The sequence below is a fragment of the Stomoxys calcitrans genome, chromosome 4, assembly GCF_963082655.1.
Source record: "Stomoxys calcitrans chromosome 4, idStoCalc2.1, whole genome shotgun sequence".
NCBI lineage: Eukaryota > Metazoa > Arthropoda > Insecta > Diptera > Muscidae > Stomoxys > Stomoxys calcitrans.
In genome coordinates this window covers 7430307-7451017 of record NC_081555.1, presented here as the reverse complement: position 1 = coordinate 7451017, position 20711 = coordinate 7430307, and the positions used below count along the sequence as shown (strand labels likewise).

The 20711-nt window shown below is 37.7% G+C and overlaps 1 protein-coding gene across 2 annotated transcripts in view; it reads left to right on the top strand.

Moving 5' to 3' along the window:
* LOC106090557 (nuclear pore complex protein Nup88) overlaps positions 1-20711 on the top strand; it is a 188910-nt gene that overhangs the window by 102291 nt on the left and 65908 nt on the right. For both annotated transcript variants that reach the window (XM_059366385.1, XM_059366384.1), the window contains one exon: positions 11698-11867. In XM_059366385.1, coding sequence (XP_059222368.1) covers positions 11800-11867 — 68 coding nt within the window. In that variant the 5' untranslated portion in view covers positions 11698-11799. The remainder of the gene's footprint in view (positions 1-11697; positions 11868-20711) is intronic.

Below are 20711 nucleotides of genomic sequence, written 5' to 3'. Positions count from 1 at the left end.
AAATCGCAGATCGGTTTAAATGGCAGCTTCCACAGGTTATGAACGGATTTTGACCACACTCGGCACAGTTGTTGGAAGACACAACAAAACACATCATAAACAGTTTTAGCCAAATCGGATATTAATTGCGCCCTCTAGAGGCTCAAGAAGTCAAGATCCGAGATTGGTTTATATAAACCGATCTGGTAGCTATATCAAATAATGAACCGATTTTGACCATACTTAGCACAATTGTTGGAAGCCATAACAAAACACCTTTTACAAAACTTCAGCAAAATCGAATAAGAATTGCGCCGTCTAGAAGCTCAAGAAGTCAAGATCCCAGATCGGTTTATATGGCAGCTATATCAGGTTATGAACGGATTTGACCATACTTAGCACAGTTGTTGGAAGTCATAACAAAGCACCTTATACAAAATTTGAGCCAAATTAGATAAGAATTGCACCGTTGAGATACTCAAGAAGTCAGTATCGAAACATGGACCGATCCGAAATCGGACCCGTTTTAAGTTTTCATAGAGAAATTTCGATTTTTGATGTATTTTCGAGGAAGTTTAAAATTTTTGGTTGGAGTCATGATTTCCCTTTAGGACGTATAGTTTGGGAGATACAGCCAATTTAAAGTTTTTGTAGTGAAATTTTAATTTTTGATGGATTTCTGAGGAAACTTCGAATTTTTGGGTGAAGTCACAAATTAAGGCCTGTTTTCCTTTAGGACACATAGTTTAGGAGATACAGCCAAATTAAAGTTTTCATAGTGAAATTTCGAATTTTGAGGAAATTTTGAGCCCAGTCCGAAACTATGTGTCCTTTAGGACACATAGTTTAGGAGATACAGCCAAATTAAAGTTTTCATAGTGAAATTTCGATTTTTTTTAGGAAATTTTGAGCCCAGTCCGAATGGATCTTTTGGATGAAGTTTTTAAAATGGCAAAGTAACTCATAATCAGAAAAAGGTTTTTGATGTTCTCGCCAGTATACGAACTCAAGCGTCCAGCGTCAATGCGGACATGCTCACCTCTGTGTTATGGTGGCCTCCATTCGAGGATGCACCCCTTCCAAAACTTGACTTTCCTTGTCAGAATTCTGCGCCCACTTCGAACTGAGAGTAGCTTAACCGGTTTATGGCGGTTTGGATAGCCTCGCGTATATTATCCTTTGCTCACTGAATTGGGCCGGACCCTCTCTCGTACGTTTATTTAAAAAAGGTCCAAACTCAGTGATAAATAATTTTTGATTTCTTAGGATTAAACCAGAAACGGAAATCTGAGGCAAAAATGTAGGGTCTAAACACTGGGACCCCCAATCCTCATTAAGCAGGGATATACTCTTGCCAAAAGCTAGGTTTTCCTTGTTAAACTTTCGTAGAGCCCACTTTGGAGTGAGAGTCTTCCCACAGGTTAAAGACTGTTAGACTAGTCTCAGTTGCGGTGGCCCCTCGCCTTTCATTGGGGCGAACCCTCCCCCTTACTTTTATATAAAAGGCCCTATCGCAGAAATACGTCCACCGATTTAAATCCCAACCAGTTTAAGGCATTTTGGGAAGCCTTCCGTATGTCATCTTGTCTGAATTTTGAGCATACTACCCCGTACTTTTATATAAAAAAGACGATAGGAGATAGATCAACCGGCACACGGAGCAACAGCGAGAGCCATTGCCATTGTCTGAGCGTTCGAAGCCATCAATACAACTTTCAACAGATGCACAAAATCATGTGTAGTACGGAAGAAGTGTAATATGTTATAGAAAGAATGTCTGTCATTACACAAAAATACATGCATTGGGAAAAAGTACAGCTAATAGACAGGGTTGTCGAGAGTGGTTAATGTGGTAATTGTATCATAGATGCTTTTTCGCTATTAATACGATTCAAATACAACATACCAACGCACGGCCCTTGAAGCCATCACACCTAAAATGGTTGAAAAGTCTTCTAACCAAAGACGAAACGCCTCCCATAGTGGTTGGTGTGTGTTGCTATCTTTGGCTTTCCTTTTCCATTTGCATCTCCGATCATTGAGCTCGTCTCGAAAGAAAAACAAAAAAAATTTTTGCTTCCATCGATGGATTAACCCAAAATCACAAATCTAAGTGACGAAGTTGAGGTCTAATGCCTGGGGCAGCCCAAACTCCTTAATCGGGAATGTATCCTTGGCAAAGCTAGATTATCCATGTCACACATCCGCAGAGGCCACTTTAAACATAAAGTCTTCCAACAGGTTTAAGACAGTTTGAGTAGCTTTAGTTGGGGCGGAACTTCCCCTTTTATTTGGGGCGGACCCTTCACCTTTCATTCAGTTGGAACCTCTCCCTTACTTTTATATGGAAAAGGACCTATCTCGGTCCAGTTTAAGTCATTTTGGGATTCACGTCGGGCGCTCCCCCTTACCTTTTTTTTTTTTTTTTTTGAAAAAGACTATCTTGTAGAAAGGTCAATCAATTTAAATAAACACGAATCTGAGTGCCGAAATTTGAGGTTTAAAGGCCCCTTCTAGAACTCCCTTTCCCTTTGAGGGTAATTACAGTAAACCAATTTGAAAATTCTTCCTTATTTTGTATTTCCATTAACTGCCATCATTTGCTTTCTCCCATACTGTTATCTTTGTTTTAATGTTCGCCTTTCTATTGGTGTGGCCACCATTCATCCATACAGCGTATCTGCAACAGTTTGTTTGTTAACCGTAAGCCATATATTCTCCCATACACCAACGCCTGGCCGGCCAGGCAGACATTTGAGACCGAACGGGTACATTGAATTTTAGTGCTTGAACCATAAACTTTGGTCGTTCCGTTCAAAAATGTAATATTTGTTAACATTTATAGTGATGAAATGCGTTCGTTTTAAAAGTCATTTCGGTGAAGGGGTTTGGTGGAAGCGAGAGCCAGAGCGAGCGTTTAGCACTATTTGAGGGATAATTATCTAAAGTTCTATCACCAACACCCACACTCATAATGAGCATTCAATGTTGGGTGGGGGAAAGAGGAGGCCAAGAAGGAAGGCTTAACTGAATGAACGAATGTTTTGTAGCATTTGCTAATGCTGCTCATCTATTTGTTGCCAAGGCTAATGGTGATTTGCAAGTGTTAATAATTTTTTCGGGCCATATATTATTTTTGGGGAAAAAGGGCCATAAAAACTGAAAACTAAGTATGACAAGGTATTTTTATGGCTTTTCCGTTTAGATGTACTCTAGCGCCCATCTAAGCCAAGCAGAGCAGTTGAGAGTAGGTGTGAAATTGTAGCCCCTGGGTATGGTATATTAGAAACATTAATTTCTTATTGTGTAAATGTATTGCCAAGAAGTGGAAAATAATGTTTTGTTAATTACTTTTGCCACTTTTTGCCATAATTTCTGAGAATCGTGTAAATTATTTGTCCTTCATTAACGGCCACCCACCTAGTCACCACTCTTTTAGGAATAAATTAAAAGTCCTTCAATGGTGGCTGGGGAGGCGAGAAGAAAAACAACCCTTTCGTTTCCACTTGATTGGTGCTAAGTGCGCCGGTCTGGGAAATTTCTATTGAAAATTCATCCGTAATCGATATTTTCGATTTAGGTGCCTGTGTAAGGCAAAAGTACGAGGATGGCAAAACAAAAAAAAAACTGAAACCCAAGCACCAATCAGAGCTCTTCATTTTTTGGGGTTGCTTGTGTAGACCTATTCAGCCAACACCAAAGCACCGAAAAAAAGAAGAAGGAAACAAATATTCATTCTCTCTCGTATCCAATCCATTGGTTTTGTTTTGTCACAGCAATTTTTCTTGATTTTTATCCACAATATTTAAATAGGCCATTATTTAGCCGCATTGTCCCTCCTTTACAATGGCAAATGGCAAGAGCACAACAAAAAAAAACAACCCAAAGAAATGAAAAAAATCCAAACTCGGGCAAAAAAGATCGCCACATTTATTTAGCTTAGATGTATAATGTTTAAAAATCATTTTTTAAACATAAAATTAATGTCTATATTAACATTTTGTTGTTTTTTCGAAACGACATTACCCCCGCCAAAGGACCTTACACCCTGTTATGTCCCATGAAGCCATACTATTGTTCGACCTTCTCCTGCTCTTAGCTCTTTTGGGTTCAAATTTTATTTCCACATATATGTGAGGATTTTCTTTGGTCGCTTTCAAATTAATTGCCTGCAATTTTTCTAACTTAAAACAATTTTTTTCACTGGCTTCATTGCTACGTTAAAACATCATAGCAAAGGACATTTTTTTTTTTTTGTAGTGAAAAATCATTCATGATTTTTAAGTGACACTATTTTTTATGGATTTTTGTTGGTTTTGGTTGTTGGCTGTGGATGGTGCTACTGTTACTCCCTGCATTCTTCATTTGCTTGGTTAGCTTCGTCATCATCTCTGTCATTTATTTCAGTGCTTATCATTCAAAACCAAACGTTGGCAATTGTTTGCTGTTTAGTCCCAAATAAAAACAAAAATAAAGCATCTTTATAATAATCACCATTAGTTTTTGAGTAGGGGTAGCAGAGGGGGTATGGCTTTTTAATTTTTCCGGTTTTTGGTATTCATTTCAAGTCTGACGATAGCTGGTTCTGGGCTGGCAAATTTACATGACACATTATTTGAATGTATGTGTTAGTGAATGATATGTTACTATGGCTTACAGCTACCCAGAAAAGGATAATAATTTTTTTTTTGGCAGATATAAAAATCCTAAAAAAATAAATTGAACAATTTTTCAATTGTTGGGAACACAAATAGATTCACCAATAAGGAAAAAAGGCATTAAGTTCGGTCGGGCCGAACTTTGGATACCCACCACCTGGGGAATATATGTAAATCACCTTTCTTCATAATCCGGTAAAAAATGCATAATTTATGCACCCTTAGCAGCTATGGGTCCGATTTAGACCAAACTCGACACGGACATTGAGTGGTCTAATAAATACAAATCACTATTCAATTTTGTGTCAATATTGTTCTTTCTGGCAGCTATTATTGACCGATCTCTGAACCATATAGGACACGGATGTCAAAAAGCCTAACATAAGTCACTGTGTCAAATTTCAGCGAAATTGGATAATAAATGCGCCTTTTATGGGGCCAAGGCTTTAAATCGGCAGATCGGTGTATATGGCAGCTATATCCAAATCTGCTCCGATCTGGGCAAAAATTAATGTCGAAAAGCCTAACATAAGTCACTGTGTCAAATTTCAACGAAATCGGATAATAAATGCGCCTTTTATGGGTCCAAGACTTTAAATCAAGAGATCGGTCTATATGGCAGCTATATTCAAATCTAGACTGATCTGAGCCAAATTAAAAATTAATGTCAAAGGGCCTAACAGAACTCACTGCCCCAAATTTCAGCGAAATCGGACAATAAATGTGCCATTTGTGGGCCCAAGACCTTAAATCGGCTGATCGGTCTATATGGCAGCTATATCCAAATATGGGCCGATCTGAACCAAATTGAAAACAGATGTCGAAGGGCCTAACTCAAATTACTGTCCCAGATTTCAGCGAAATTGGACAATAAATGCGTCATTTATGGGCCCAAACCCTTAAATCGGCAGATCGGTCTATATGGCAGCTATATCCAAATCTAGACCGATCTGAACCAAATTGAAAAAAAGATGTCGAAATGCTTAACACATTTCACTGTCCCAAATTTCGCCGAAATTGGACAATAAATGCGCCATTTATGGGCCTAAGACCTTAAATCGAGAGATTGGTCCATATGGCAGCTATATCCAAATGAGGATCGATCTGAGCCAAATTAAAAAAGGATGTCGAAGGGCCTAACACAACTCACTGTCCGAAATTTTGGCAAAGTCGGACAATAAATGCGCCATTTATGGGCCCAAGACCTTTAATCGGCAGATCTGTCTATATGCTATAACCAAATCTGAACCGATCGGAACCGAATTAAAAAAATATGTCGAAGGGCCTAACACAAATCACTGTCCAAAGTTTCGACGAGTTCGAACAATAAAGGCGCCATTTTTGGGCCTTAGACCTTAAATCGGCATATTGGTCTATATGAAAGCTATATCAAAATCAGGACCGATCGGAAAAACCTGCCATTTAAGAACGGGTAGAGATAATATTTTGAATTATTGAATGATTTGAGCTAAGGTGTTATGGAAATCATGTGCCCTGTCGAATTTCAAAATCATTCTGTTGAGGAGCGTGGAGCCTCAAATTGGTCGAAACGAAAAAAAAAACTAGTAAAAATCTGCATTTTAAGAAAGTGTAGAGATAATATTTTGAATTGTTGAATGATTTGAGCGGAGGTGTTATGGAAATCCTGTGCCCTAGGTGGTCCGAACACGCTTTGGCAGGTCCCCAAAGTTGGTCACCTCGGCAAGGGGAAAATTGCAATTTTCTTAAAACAGAAAATTCAAATTAAAGAAAATTGTTAAAAAAAAACAAATAGAGCTTTCCTAATAATTTTTATACCCACCACCATATGATGGGGGTATACTAATTTAGTCATTTCGATTGTAATACCTTAAAATATTGATCTGCGACCCCATAAAGTATATAGCCGAAATCGAGTCCCGAATTTGACTTCTTGAGCCCCTTGAAGCCTCAGTTTTCATCCGATTTGGCTGAAATTTGGAACAAGGACTTGAGTTATTACTTAAAACATCCATGCCAAGTTTGATCCAAATCATTGTATAAACTGATTTAGCCCCCATATAAATAGATCTCCAGATTTGACGTCCTCAGCCCTAAGAAGCCTTAATTTTCACCTGATTTGGCTGAAATTTGGCCCAATACCCTAGTTTTATTCGAATCGGTCAATATGGTGATATAGGCCAATATGGTGATAAATACCGAAATCCCGATATGCCTTCTTGGGACCAAGGGCACATTTTTGCAGAATCTATAGTGGTGGGTACCCTAGAAGCCTCAATTTTCATCCGATTTGGCTGAAATTTGGAACAAGGACTTGAGTTATTACTTCCAACATCCATGCCAAGTATGATCTAAATCGTTCTATAAACTGATTTATTCCCCAATATTAAAAAAAAATAGATCTCCAGATTTGATGTCCTCAGCCCAAAGAAGCCTAAATTTTCACCTGATTTGGCTAAAATTTGGCCCAATACCCTAGATTTATTCGAATCGGTCAATATGGTGATAAGTACCGAAATCCCGATATGCCTTCTTGGGACCAAGTGCACATTTTTGCAGAATCTATGGTGGTGGGTACCAAAGATTCGGCCCGGCCGAACCTAGCATGCTTTTACTTATTTGTTTTTTTAATTTCGTATATAAAAAATTCCTTAAAAAAAAAAAACACTGCCCGAATTTTTTCACAAAAATACCCAAATCACCTATTTTGGGCAAAAGTCCGTATATAACGCCGAACGCCTGAATACGAATTATGGCTTAAACATTAGAAATAAATGTATCCCCTCCTAATGTTGGCAATACTTGTGAGATATAAAGCCATGCAAAAACTTCTCCTCCATGAGGTGTCACCCTGTGGCACTCCTTTCGTACTTGAATATTCGGGGAAACATGTCTAATATCAATATTTCTATAATTCACATATCAAAAAGGTAAACAAAATTCAAGAATATTTTCTCTAGCCCTGTTTTTACCATTTTATTTACAACACTTTTCTTATGATTGTTTAAAGATCAAGTCATGTCCTAATATGGACACCTACTTTATAAGCCTTTTTAATATTCCTCTGAGGCAAGTGGTTCTCTTATAATTTCATTATCCCCGAGAAATATGTGAGCACTCGTACATGTTAAGAAAACTCGAACACATTCATAGAGAAACGAGTGGAGAAAAAATGTATGCCATCACATTTTTTTTGATATGTATATATTTTTTAGATTGTAAATATTTTTCTATCATTAAAATGCTTTTTCTTGTGAGCAACATCTTAATTACTTGAGATAAGCATGAAATAATGCCAAAGTCATGTAACCTTATCCATATTGTACATTTACGCTGCTCCTTCTGCTAGTAAGATATCCAACCATGGCCATCAACCCCAACCCTCTGAGCGCACTGTGAATGATCCATGCCTTTTGATACACACATACGTAGTCCCTCATTTGACTACATTATACTATTCGTGGTACTGAAATGACTTTTTAGTATGTATGAGTGCGAGTATATGAGCCTTTGACTTTCTGACAATTAACTTGTAAAACATTACTTTCTAGCTGAAGTCGGTGTTTGTCTTCTTCTTAAGCTTTAATGGCGACTTCTCGTCCCCTCACTCGGTTTTATAGGATTTTATACGGCATGTGAAACATGTCTTTGTTTTTCAAAAGGATATTATAAATAATATTAAACTTTTGTTCATAGTATAATTATCGCACATGTATGCAGAAGATATTTTAAAGCCCATATCATCTACATACCTCTTTGACCCACCCTGAAGTAATTTTGCTGCAGGATACTTTGACGCCTATGCCATTGCTAGTCATATCAGCAATTTTTATGAAAGTATTCTTTATATTTTTCTTCTTTCTCTTCTTCTTGACACTAGCAAAGAAATATCTAGGCAAGACTTTTTTATTGTGGTCCATAAACAAGATTAGCCCAAGTATGGGATATGGTTAAGAATTTGTAAATAGAAAAGAATATTTGACAACAGTTATCTCCCATTTGTTTATGTTATGGCAGTTTGCAGAAAGAAAAGAAATTAAATTTATTAATATGCATTTTGTTGTGGGAGATGAAATGATTTGTTAATTTGTGAAACTTTAAACATTTTTAAGTTTTATTTGTTTGCAAGGAAAATGTAGGAGAACAAAAACTGAGAATGGCAAACATTAGAAACAAGTTTCAAAGAAACAATTTTGAGTCAAAAATGCAATTTCTTAAAAAAAGGTTTAGGTCTATAAAGATTTTTTTTTAAATAATGATAAAATTGAATTTCTATAGGAAATTTTGGAAAAATTTTATTTCTGTAGTAAAGTTTATTAAACTTAAATTTCTATAGGAAACAACCTGAACCGGGCCCGCTCCGCAGCTCCTTCTTCAATGCCTTTATACCTTTTATTTGAGCCCTATATTGCAATGGTCGATATATGAGTCCTGTTTTGGTAGAGTTTTAAGATGGGGACATTTCGCCCGAATGTGATGCTAAACGCGTGAATTCAAATATGGGCTACATTTGTAAGATTCTATGCCTTGTATAGAAGTCATATAAAAAAGAGGTCCTTTATTATTGAGCTTGAACTTGAGTCGGACAGGACTGATATGTGAGAAGTTGGCCCCTGTTCTTGCTCTTGAAATGTTTATGGTTTATGCTCTACTCCCCTATACCTTTCTTTAGACTCCTTTATTGTAGTGGATAAATATGTCCGGTTTGGGGTGTATTTTGGGAGTGAGGTGACCCCCCGGACACTTGGAGTAAATATAAGCATCGTGCTATACTCTTAAGCACTTTTTATTTCATACTTGCTGGACCAGGCCCGCCCCGCTGCGCCTTCTTTTACTTTCTATGGAACAAAATTATCCTTTGAATATGTATTTTCGACAATTAAAGTGTCTTTAGTGAAATACCATGCTACCAGTATTAGAATATGCCTTTATCTGAATCCTATATAATCTCTATTGGTCTATGAATTCGCGCGGAGGGTTTAGGGTCATTAACGTTTGGGTGTTTGATATACCATATTCTTAAAAGTCTTTATGTTAGCCCGATATTGTCATGATGTCGGATTTGAGGGTGTTTTCGGGGGTGAGGTGGTACCCTAGACACTTGGCCCTAAAAAAAAATATCAGCATCGTGCTCAAATACCATTTATTTAAACCCCATGTTCCCATTGGTTTAAGGGAAGTTTATGAGATGAGGCGTCCTCAAACACTTGGCCCCAAAATTTATACTCTTTGGGGGTGTTTTGGAAAAGGACGGTGCCCCAAATACATGGTCCCACATTTGGATATCAGATTCGTTTCCTACTCTCAAATACCTTTATTTGAGCCCCACATTGACGTGGTGGGTAAATATGCTCGATTTAGGGGTGTTTTGTGGACTTAGCCCTGAAAATATATCAGCATCGTTCTCTACTCTCTAATATCGTTTATTTGTGCCCCATATTGGAATTGGCCTCAAAATTGGATATCAAATTAGTTTTCTAATCTCAATTACCTTTCATTTAACCCTTAATTGCAAAAGTCAGCAAATATGACCGGTTTGGGCTATCCGTCCCATTTGGGAGGGGCGGCCTCCCAAACACTTGGCCCCACATTTGGATATCAGAGTCGTGTTCTACGCTCAAATACCTTTTATCTAAGCCCCATATTGCCAGGGTCAGTAAATGAGTCCTGTTTGGGGGGTGTTTTGGTGGAGGGGCAACCCCCAAACACTTGGTCCTACATTTGGATATCATATTCGTATTCTACTCTCAAATACCTTATATTTGAGCCCCATATTGCCATGGTCAATAAATATGTCCGATTTAGGTTAGTTTTAAGGGCTGGAGTGGTCCCCCAAACATTTGGTCCGACAATTGGATATCAGATAAGTTTTCTAATCTTAAATAGCTTTCATTTGAGTCCCATATTTTCGTGATTGGTCTTTCTATATATTTGGCAGGTTTTGGTGCTGTGGCGGCCCCCCTAGGTACCCCAACCGAAATTTAGATACCAAATTTTTGTTTTTAGGTTACTATAAGAGGGCACACAAAATTTAGCTTAAATCGCACCAGCCACCTCTAAGATCTAGCTTTTTTTGAAAATTAGGGTAAGGGGGAGGGCCCGCCCGGGGGGCCCCTAAATATCCCAGACTAAATGAGAATACAAATTTCTGTATATAAGTTAATGTAAACAAACTAAATTTCGATTAAATCGCCCTATTTTCATAATGCATTCATATATATATGTGTGGTTTAGCAGGAGTTTATGAGGTGAGGCCTCTCTGAAACACTTGGCCATGAAACATATCCAGATTTGAGCCCCTTTTTGTCATAATCCACTATTATGTCCAGTTTGAGGAGTATGCAGGGTGGGGCGGCCACCCACTTAGCCCTGCAAAAAATATCGGCATAGTGTTCTACTCTCAAATTTTTTTTTTTTGAGCCCCAATTGTCATTGGTTGCGGGAAAGTTTATGGGGTGACACGACCCCCTTAAAGATCCGTAGGTCCTCCTATGTCCATCCCAATTTGAGGGTAAACATTGTTCTCTACTACCAAAGACCTTTTATTTCTGTCCTATTCTATCTTGATCGGCCTTCATAGGCGCCTCAGACACCAAGGAATAAATTTTTATATCAGACTCTACCTTTAAATAGCTTTCATTTAATATCCATATTGTCCCAATCGGTAAATTTGTCCTGCTGGGGGTTTTTGGGAGATGGGGAGGGCCCGCATACACTTAAAATAAATTTTTGTGTCAGATTTGTATTCTACTTTTAAATACCTTTCATTTGATACCCATATTGTCCTAATCCGTACACATATCCGTTCGGGTGGGTTTTGGGATGGGACGTCCCCCCAGGTTATTGGAACCCAAAAATTTTATACCAATTTCGTACTTTTGGCATACAAAATTTTGCTTATATCAGTGCACCCTTCTCCGAGATCTGGCGTTTTTGGAAATTAGGTAAGAAATTTCATTTCTATGGGAAATTTTGGCTAAATTTTATTTCTATGGGCAATTTTGTAAAAATTTCATTTCTATGGGAAACTGTGTCAATATTCTATTTCTTCTTACAATTTGTTTTTCTCTTCTATTTTCAGACCTTGGTTCCCTCAATACCCTTTAGTTTTGAAGTTGAACGCATTGTGGCTTCCAATGAGGGCTCTTTGGTTGCCTTGGCTGGCCTAAAAGGTCTTTGCATTATGGAAATGCCAAGACGCTGGGGTGCAAATGGCCAGTATATGGATGGCAAATCAAGGATCACCTGTCGGTAAGTGTCTTATGTACGAATATGTCTTTGCAAAATCTCCCATACAACTTCCTACCCACCTACCAAGGGCAGAGCTCTGCAGCAAATCAAACTGTCATTAAATTATACTTTAGCGCCAACATTATTTCAGACTTATTGTATTAAATTATCTAAGGGAGCCTTATAAAAATGATAAACTGCATAAAATTTCCAGCGTCATATTTTTGCTTCAGCATAGAAAGCCAACAAGTAATGCAAAAATACAAACTTTTAAAGTCATTATTATAATTTTTTTGGGGGGTGGTGATGGGATGTCTTGCTATTGCTGCTGCATGGGCGGAAATATCAGAACTTGGTATGTCCTTCTTGCAAGTCCATGTCCCTCGTTTTTCCTGCCATTTGCCTTTGTACCTTTAGCGTTGAAGGAAAAAATAATGGTAACAGGTTATATTAAATGGTAATGCATTTGTACCATCTCGAGTTCATATTTTTTTTTTTTGGTTTAAGGTGTTGGTAGATGGGATGGCAACATTTTGTGCTGTTGTTAGCACATCTGTTTTTTATTACTTTTAATTTGCCATTAATAAAGCATTCCGTCGGAGCTACAATATTAGTGGCAAAATCAAGAAGGTGGAGATGCTATGTCTCTTTTTAGCTGCCTTCATAAGAACATTAGTCACCTTTGGTTTATAGCCAAATTTTGGAGTTGGTTTGTTTTTGTTCGTTTGGTAAAGTAATTCAAAAGTTGTATCAAACACCAATATTCATCTTGTCTCCTTCCACTGTCTTAAGGACCAAAGTTTATTCGTCATGGCCATTAATTATGTATATTGAAATGAGATGCAAATATCTTTGGGAATTAACGCGATTTGTGGTTTCTTGCCATCAAGGGGATGATTTTCTCCTATGGTGGCTAATGAATCAATGATATTGACAGTTTTATGAGTTTCATTATTTTTTTGTTGGATTCCTAAGAGTTTTATAAGTCTATGTGAATCAAAGCACTTGTTTGCCAACACAAATTGTAGATAAGAAACCTTATGAAAAACTTTTTTTTTTTGGGAAATTATGAATTGAGCAGTTTTCCAGAAAAGAAGCAAAATCCTAATTTATATCTCTGAATCAGAAGTAAGGGAAAATTTGCTTGTGTTTGCTATTTGTTTGGAGCCACCGTGGCGCAGAGATTTGCATGTCCGACTTTGGCAAACAATTTTTACCGATGGCTTTTCCCTCTAATGTTGGCGACATTTGTGAGGTACTATGCCCATCTTACTGCACACCATTCGGACTTAACTATAACAAGTAAAAGCGTATTAATTTCTGCCGGGTCGAATCTTATATGCCCTCCACCATGGATCGCATTTGGAGAGTTCTTTTCCCGATATCTCTTTCTAGGCAAACAAAGGATAAAATAAAAGAATTGCTACTAGAGCTATATCTAGTTATGATCCGATTCGGACCATAATTGAATTGAATGTTGGAGACCATAGTAGAAGTGGTTGTGTAAAATTTCAGTCAGCCCCTTTAGGAGCTCAAGAAATAAAATAGGGATAAAATAAAAGAATTTCTCCAAGAGCTATATCAAGTTATGATCCGATTCGGACCATAATTGAATTAAATGTTGGAGACCATAGTAGAAGTCGTTGTGTAAAATTTCAGTCAGCCTCTTTAGGGTCTCAAGACATAAAATAGGGAGATCGGTTTATATGGGAGCTGTATCAGGCTATAGACTGATTCAGACCATATTTGGCACGTGTGTTAAAGGTCATGGGAGAAGCTCTTGTACCTTTAGTCAGTCAGCCCCTTTAGGGGCTCAAGAAATAAAATAGGGATAAAATAAAAGAATTGCTCCAAGAGCTATATCAAGTTATGATCCGATTCGGAGCATAATTGAATTAAATGTTGGAGACCATAGTAGAAGTCGTTGTGTAAAATTTCAGTCAGCCCCTTTAGGGTCTCAAGACATAAAATAGGGAGATCGGTTTATATGGGAGCTGTATCAGGCTATAGACTGATTCAGACCATATTTGGAACGTGTATTAAAGGTCATGGGAGAAGCCGTTGTACAAAATTTCAGCAAAATCGGATAATAATTACGCCCTCTAGAGTCTCAATAAGTCAAGATCCCAGATCGGTTTATATGGCAGCTATATCAGATTATGGACGGATTTGAACCATACTCAGCACAGTTGTTGAAAATCATAACGGAACAAGCCATACCAAATTTCAGCCCAATCGGATAGGAATTACGCCTTCTAGAGGCTCAAGAAGTCAAAACCCCAGATCGGTTTATATGCCAGCTATATAAGGTAATGGGCAGATTTCAATCATACTTTGCACAGTTGTTGGAAATCATAACAAAACACCTCATGCGCCCTCTAGTGATCAAAAAAAGTGAAAATCCAATATCGGTTTAAATGGCAACTATATCATAATATAGACCGATGTGGTCCATTTACAATCCCAACCGTACTACACTAATAAAAAGTATTGAGTTGCCCAAAAAGTAATTGCGAATTTTTTTACAATAAAAGAAAGTAAATGCATTTTTAATAAAACTTAGAATGAACTTTAATCAAATATACTTTTTTTTTACACTTTTTTTCTAAAGCAAGCTAAAAGTAACAGCTGATAACTGACAGATTAAATAATGCAATTACAGAGTCACAAGCTGTGAAAAAATTTGTCAACGCCGACTATATGAAAAATCCGCATTTACTTTTTGGCCAACCCAATATTTGTGCAAAATTTACTCCTTCTAAAGTTAGCGACTGTCTCAAAATTTTGCACAAGTCACTTTTTTTATCCAAGGAAGAACGCTATTGATTTTGAAAAAAAAATCGATTCGGATTTAGATATAGCTCTCATATATATCTTTCAACCTATTTAGGTTGCAGAAGCCATAATTTTTTTCCGATCTTTACAAAATTTCATAAAAATCAGTTCAGATTTGAATATAGCTCCCATATATATCTTCCATCCGATATGGTCTTTTAAGGCTATAGAAGCCACAATTTTGTTTCGATCTTTACAAAATTTTGCATGATATGATTTATTTCATGTCCCAATATGTGAGCAAAATTGCATTAAAATTGGTTCAGATTTAGATATAGCTCTTATATATATTTTTCATCCGATATGGCCTTTTAAGGCTATAGGAGCCACAATTCTGGTTTGATTTTTATAAAATTTAGTGTAAGGTGTTTTAATTGACTTTTTAGTTTGCGTGCTAAATGTTTTGAAAGTCCGGCCAGATTTAGATATATGGCCACACAATTTAGGTCCTATCGTAAGAAAATCTTCGGGTTCTATTTACTATATCAATTGGTAAGCAAAATTAAAATCTAACTATATTTCAACATAGGTTCCATGCATTAAAAGTAGTACGGAGACTCGGTGGTGTAGGGTATTATATAGTCGGCTCCGCCCGACTTTTGCCTTTCCTTACTATTTTTTATTACATTTTAATCAATTTACTTTGAAATTGCATTGATTTTTTAATTTTTTTGATATTTTTGCGTTCTGTATCATCAGTGTCTCCAAAAATTTTTGTGATATATTTACGATGGTTTTTTTATACCCACCTCCAAACGAGGGGGTATACTAGTCATTCCGTTTATAAAACCTCGAAATATTGATCTAAGACCCCAAAAAGTATATGGATTCCTAATCGTTTCATCATTCTGAGTCGATCTAGTCATGTCCGTCCATCTATCTTTCGAAAACACGATAGCGGTCGAACGCTTCGTACAAAGAAGTGGTGAAATGGCTAAGATATAATGTCATAACTACAACGGGCATTAACATCTTCTCAGACAGCCATGTAGCCATTAAATCCCTGGAGAACGTATTTCAGAATTCAAAAACGGCCCTGGACTATCGCAGATCTCCCAACGAGATGGCTGAACAGATCAATATCCACCTCTACTGGTTGCCGGGCCACAGAGATATCCCAGAAAATTGTAAAACGGACGAGCTAGCGAGACTAGGAACTACCCTACACATTCCAGAGATACTGGAATCTGTGGGTATGCCTCTAGCGACATGTAAGCTAAGTTTTTAGGACCAGGCCCGAAGGACAACAAATGATAGATGGTCCCAAAGAGTTGGCTGTGAGCCTTCCAAAACTATGTGGCCTAATCTAGACCTGAAGAGGTCTACTGCTTTGCTGTCATTGGGTAGAACAGACGTCTCAGTCATTGTGTCCGTCATGACAGGTCAAGCTGACAGACTGAAGGTTGCCTGTAACGACTGTGATGTCATGGTGGTTATAAACTACCACTGAGCCACACATTTATATTTGTATTTAATTTTTGTCTTCTAACATCCCCTTCATAATTAAGCAGCAGTCATTTTTAGCAAACAACAGACTTTTCAGCAGTAAGCCTGCTGCTCTGAAATTGCAGAACTACTGTTGTAATAGCAGAACTACTGCTCAGCACGAGATAGCTGTGAGTCCAATTTGTGTGGTGTCCGTTGCTGCCAGGTAAAGCTTAGCTGCGAGTCCACAGGTTGCGCATGGTGGAATGCTTCATACGGAGTAGCTGCAACGGCAGTCGCGGATAATCAGCGGTATCGAGCGGAGAGTCTCAGTGAGAGGCCGGGTGGCACTGACTCTTGCATAAATACTGAGTACTTATGATGCTCGATATGGCAGGGCGAGTTATTGGCGCTTTTAAATAACCAATGGCCTATTCTCGCGGCGATCGGTCCTTTGGATCGGAAGGCAAATTTTTGTACTTTAAACATCAGATTTTGTTTGCTGATTTAGCTGACTGAAATGTTTGCTAATACAGCAGCCCTACGTTTGCTGAAACAGCATTAATGTCCCATTTTCAGCAGACAACAATTGCTGTTTAAGCAAACATTTTTGCTGTTTTGAATAACAATTTTAATTGAGTGAAGTAACTAAGGCTTCACTTTTAATGGATTTTCATATTTGTCATCCTATTCAATCAGGAACCTGAAATGTAGAATGTGGATTTTTATCTGATTATAGCCCGTTCACATTCTTACCCAAGTCATACTGCGGAGTAAGAGATCCAGGATGAAGATTATGTAATACGATTGTAATTTACGTCTATACGCTTGTTTGGTATCTTTAAGATGCAACTTCACTTTTGAAGCAGTAAAAATGATTTTTTCTGGGTTTACGGACTTATTTAGGCAACTTTCGCATTCTGCATGATCAGTGTTTCCAACACAGATTTTTTATATGTTTATATTGCCAGCTAACTCTGCACTTGATCGTTATAAAAATTTTTGGAGTATATTCTGATGAAGTTCTTCATTTTGTTGTCTGTCCACTGCTTCTGCATAAGCATTGTCTTTTGTAGTTTTGTTATAGAATGTGACTCTTCCCTCTGCACTTTCTTATGATTTTGAATGCAATTTTTTTTTAATTTATTTTGTGTCATCATTTCATTTTGTTGTACTCTGCGTTCTGCATCATCGGTGTCTCCAAACCAAGCTTGATTTTTACAGATTATGAGGATACGTTTTTTTTTAATTTCCCTGTTTTGTATTGCAGTTTAAATCCTTGAAGGCTCATTCCCCTCCAACACAAACAACCTCTCAATCTTTTTCATACCACAACAGATGCCCTGATAAACCTTTGATTTTCGTCTTTTCGTTGGCTGATCTAGGCAAAAATTTCTTTGCCAAATTATGGTGCAATAAAACAATGGTGGAGCATCAAAGCTACTTTGTCTCTCCGTTCCAAAAAGCAGGCCGTGATGACAGTAACGGACTTCCTTTTTGGTAGTATTAAAAGCCTTTGGAATTTCTTTCATCAGTGTCGAGTAGCAACAACGACAAAATCTTTGATTCCTTTTAATGAATGCCAACTGGAAGCATTTGCTCCTACTATGGCTTTATATGAACTAAATTTGCAAAATATAGACTCACAATCAACTATTTTTTACACACAAACACAAGGTGGTTGGGGACAATGAAGGCCTCAAGCAAGCCCCATACCCCCACACAGCTGGTCTATAGTTCGTGAAGTCTATTCTTACCGGTCTCAAGTCTATTCATAGACAAAAGTTTCAAGTGCTTTTCGAAAATTTTCCCTTATAAACTAAAAAAAGCAACCAAAACTAAACGAAACGAAACAAACAAATTGGAACGTAGCGAAATGTTTAACTCTTTATTATTGTTATTGAGGAACAACAATTGCATTTTTGTGTTGAATACAAATTCTGTTCCTACTGATGGTAATGCTGATGAAGCTGATGATGATTATGGCATAGCTACTGCTGCTTTTGGTGATCTGAATTTTTATGCTGTTGTCTTCTTTTTAGGAGTAAGCTTAACTGTCTTTCTGATGCCATGCTAATGCTACAGAGAAATATAATTTTTCGATTGCTCATTTTGCTAGGAAATGCAGCAGGAATCACAAAAGGTTTAAGGGGTGTTAAGAATTTGGTGGAACAAAGGCAAAAGCAAAAGTTCTATCAAGGATGTAAATTTTTGCCAAATTACAATAGAAATTGTCTAGTGGTAATTTGTGGGACGACATCAACAAACAGTGATGCAAAAAAGTATTGGACAAGAAAAATTAAGGAAAGTTGAAGGAAAGATTTTTTTATTATATTATCGAAGGCCCAAAAATTTGATTGAATCAAAAGCTGTATTAACAAGTGAAAACCAGTATTACCCACCACCTCACACCTTATGGTTTGGACCAAAAACTAATAAGTCATTGTTTAATTGTGTTTAACAAAATATTGGTCTTTTAAGTAGCTATATTTAAAAATAAACCGATCTATGTTAGGTCGAAAAGCCTAACATAAGTCAATGTGTCAAATTTTAGTGAAATCGGATTATAAATGAGGCTTTTATGGAGCCAAGACTTTAAATCGAGATATTGGTCTATATGGCAGCTATATCCAAATCTGGACCGATTTGTGCCAAGTTTAAGAAAAACGTCGAAGAGCCTAACACAACTCACTGTCATAAATTTCGGCGACATCGGACAATAAATGCGCCTTTTATGGGCCCAAAACCTTAAATCGAGAGATCGGTCTATATGACAGCAATATCCAAATCTGGAACGATCTGTGCCTTATTGCAGAAGTATATCGAGGGGCTTAACTCACTGTCCCAAATTTCGGGGACTTCGGACAATAAATGCGCCTTCTATGGGCCCAAAACCTTAAATCGAGAGATCGGTCCATATGGCAGCTATATCCAAATCTGGACCGATCTGGACCAAATTGGAGAAGGATGTTGAAGGGCCTAACAAAACTCACCGTCCCAAATTCCGGCAGCATTGGACAGTAAATGCGCCTTTTATGGGCCCAAAACCTTAAATCGAGAGATCGGTCCATATGGCAGCTATATCCAAATCTGGACCGATCTGTGCCATATTGCAGAAGTATGTCGAGGAGCTTAACTTAACTCACTGTCCCAAATTTTGGCAAAATCGGACAATAAATGCGCTATTCATGATCACAAAACCTTAAATCGAGAGATCGGTCTATATGGCAGCTATATCCAAATCTGGACCGATCTGGGCCAAATTGAAGAAAGATGTCGAAGGGGCTAACACAACTCACTGTCCCAAATTTTAGAAGATTGGATAATAAATATGGCTTTTATGGGCCTAAGACCCTAAATCAGCGGATCGGTCTATATGGCAGCTATATCCAAATCTGGACCGATCTGGGGCAAATTGAAGAGGGATGTCAAAGGGCCTAACACAACTCACTGTCCCAAATTTCAGCAAAATCGGGTAATAAATGAGGCTTTATGGACCAAAGACCCTAAATCGACAGATCGGTCTATATGGGAGCTATATCAAGATATAATCCGATATAGCCCATCTTCAAACTTAATCTGCTGCATTTTTAAAGACTGTAAAGTGATTTCAACAGACAGACGGACGGACATGGCTGGATCGTCTTAGATTTTTACGCTGATCAAGAATATATATACTTTATAGGGTCAGAAGTGGATATTTCGATATGTTTCAAACGGAATGACAATTTGAATATACCCCCATCCTTCGGTAGTGGGCATAAAAACGTGTGTGAGAGTTGAAAGAATTTAACTTTAAAAACTTGACTTTCTTTTATAACCGCCTCAGATGAAATTCCGTACGAGGGTTGCCTTTTATATTTCGGGATTAGAGAACAAAAAAAAAATTTATCATTGAAAACAGCTTTATTGTTTTTCCAAATATTTCCCATTAAGATCTATACACTTATGCATGCGTTTGCACCAATTGTCGAAGCACTTTGCCACTCTGATTGAGGTATCTCCAAAACATGCATTCTGAACGCATCAACCGCTTTTTAGGTGTCGAAAAACGTTGCCCTCTCATTTTATATTTCTACGTACGGGAACAAAAAGAAGTCATTCGTTGCCGAATCAAGACTGTACGGCGGATACATCATCTATTCGATGTTTTGAGTGCTCAAAAATGCAGTGGTTTGAGCCGATGTCTGAAAGCTCGCATTGTCGTAATGAAGGAAGATCAGGCTTCGGCAGTTGGTTTTTCTGATTTTTTAGAAGACAACTGGCAAACAAATGGTAGTGTACCACTCAGAATTGACTGTTCTGCGTTGTGCAAGTGCTACGTTTGCGACATGTCCAGTTTTTTCTGAAAAAACAGGCGATCATTTGCTTGGAAGTGCTTCGACCGCGAGCAACTTTTGTTGGATTTGGCTCATCTTGAAACACCCATACAGTCGACTGTTGTTTACTTTCGGGCCCATAAGCATAAATCCACCAATCATTGCCTGTCACGATGTCATAGACGTGTTTCAAAGCACCTCGATCGTATTTTTGGAGCATTTCTTTCGACCAATCGACAAGAGCCTTTTTTTTGGAGCGATTGACAAATTGTGTGGGATCCAACGC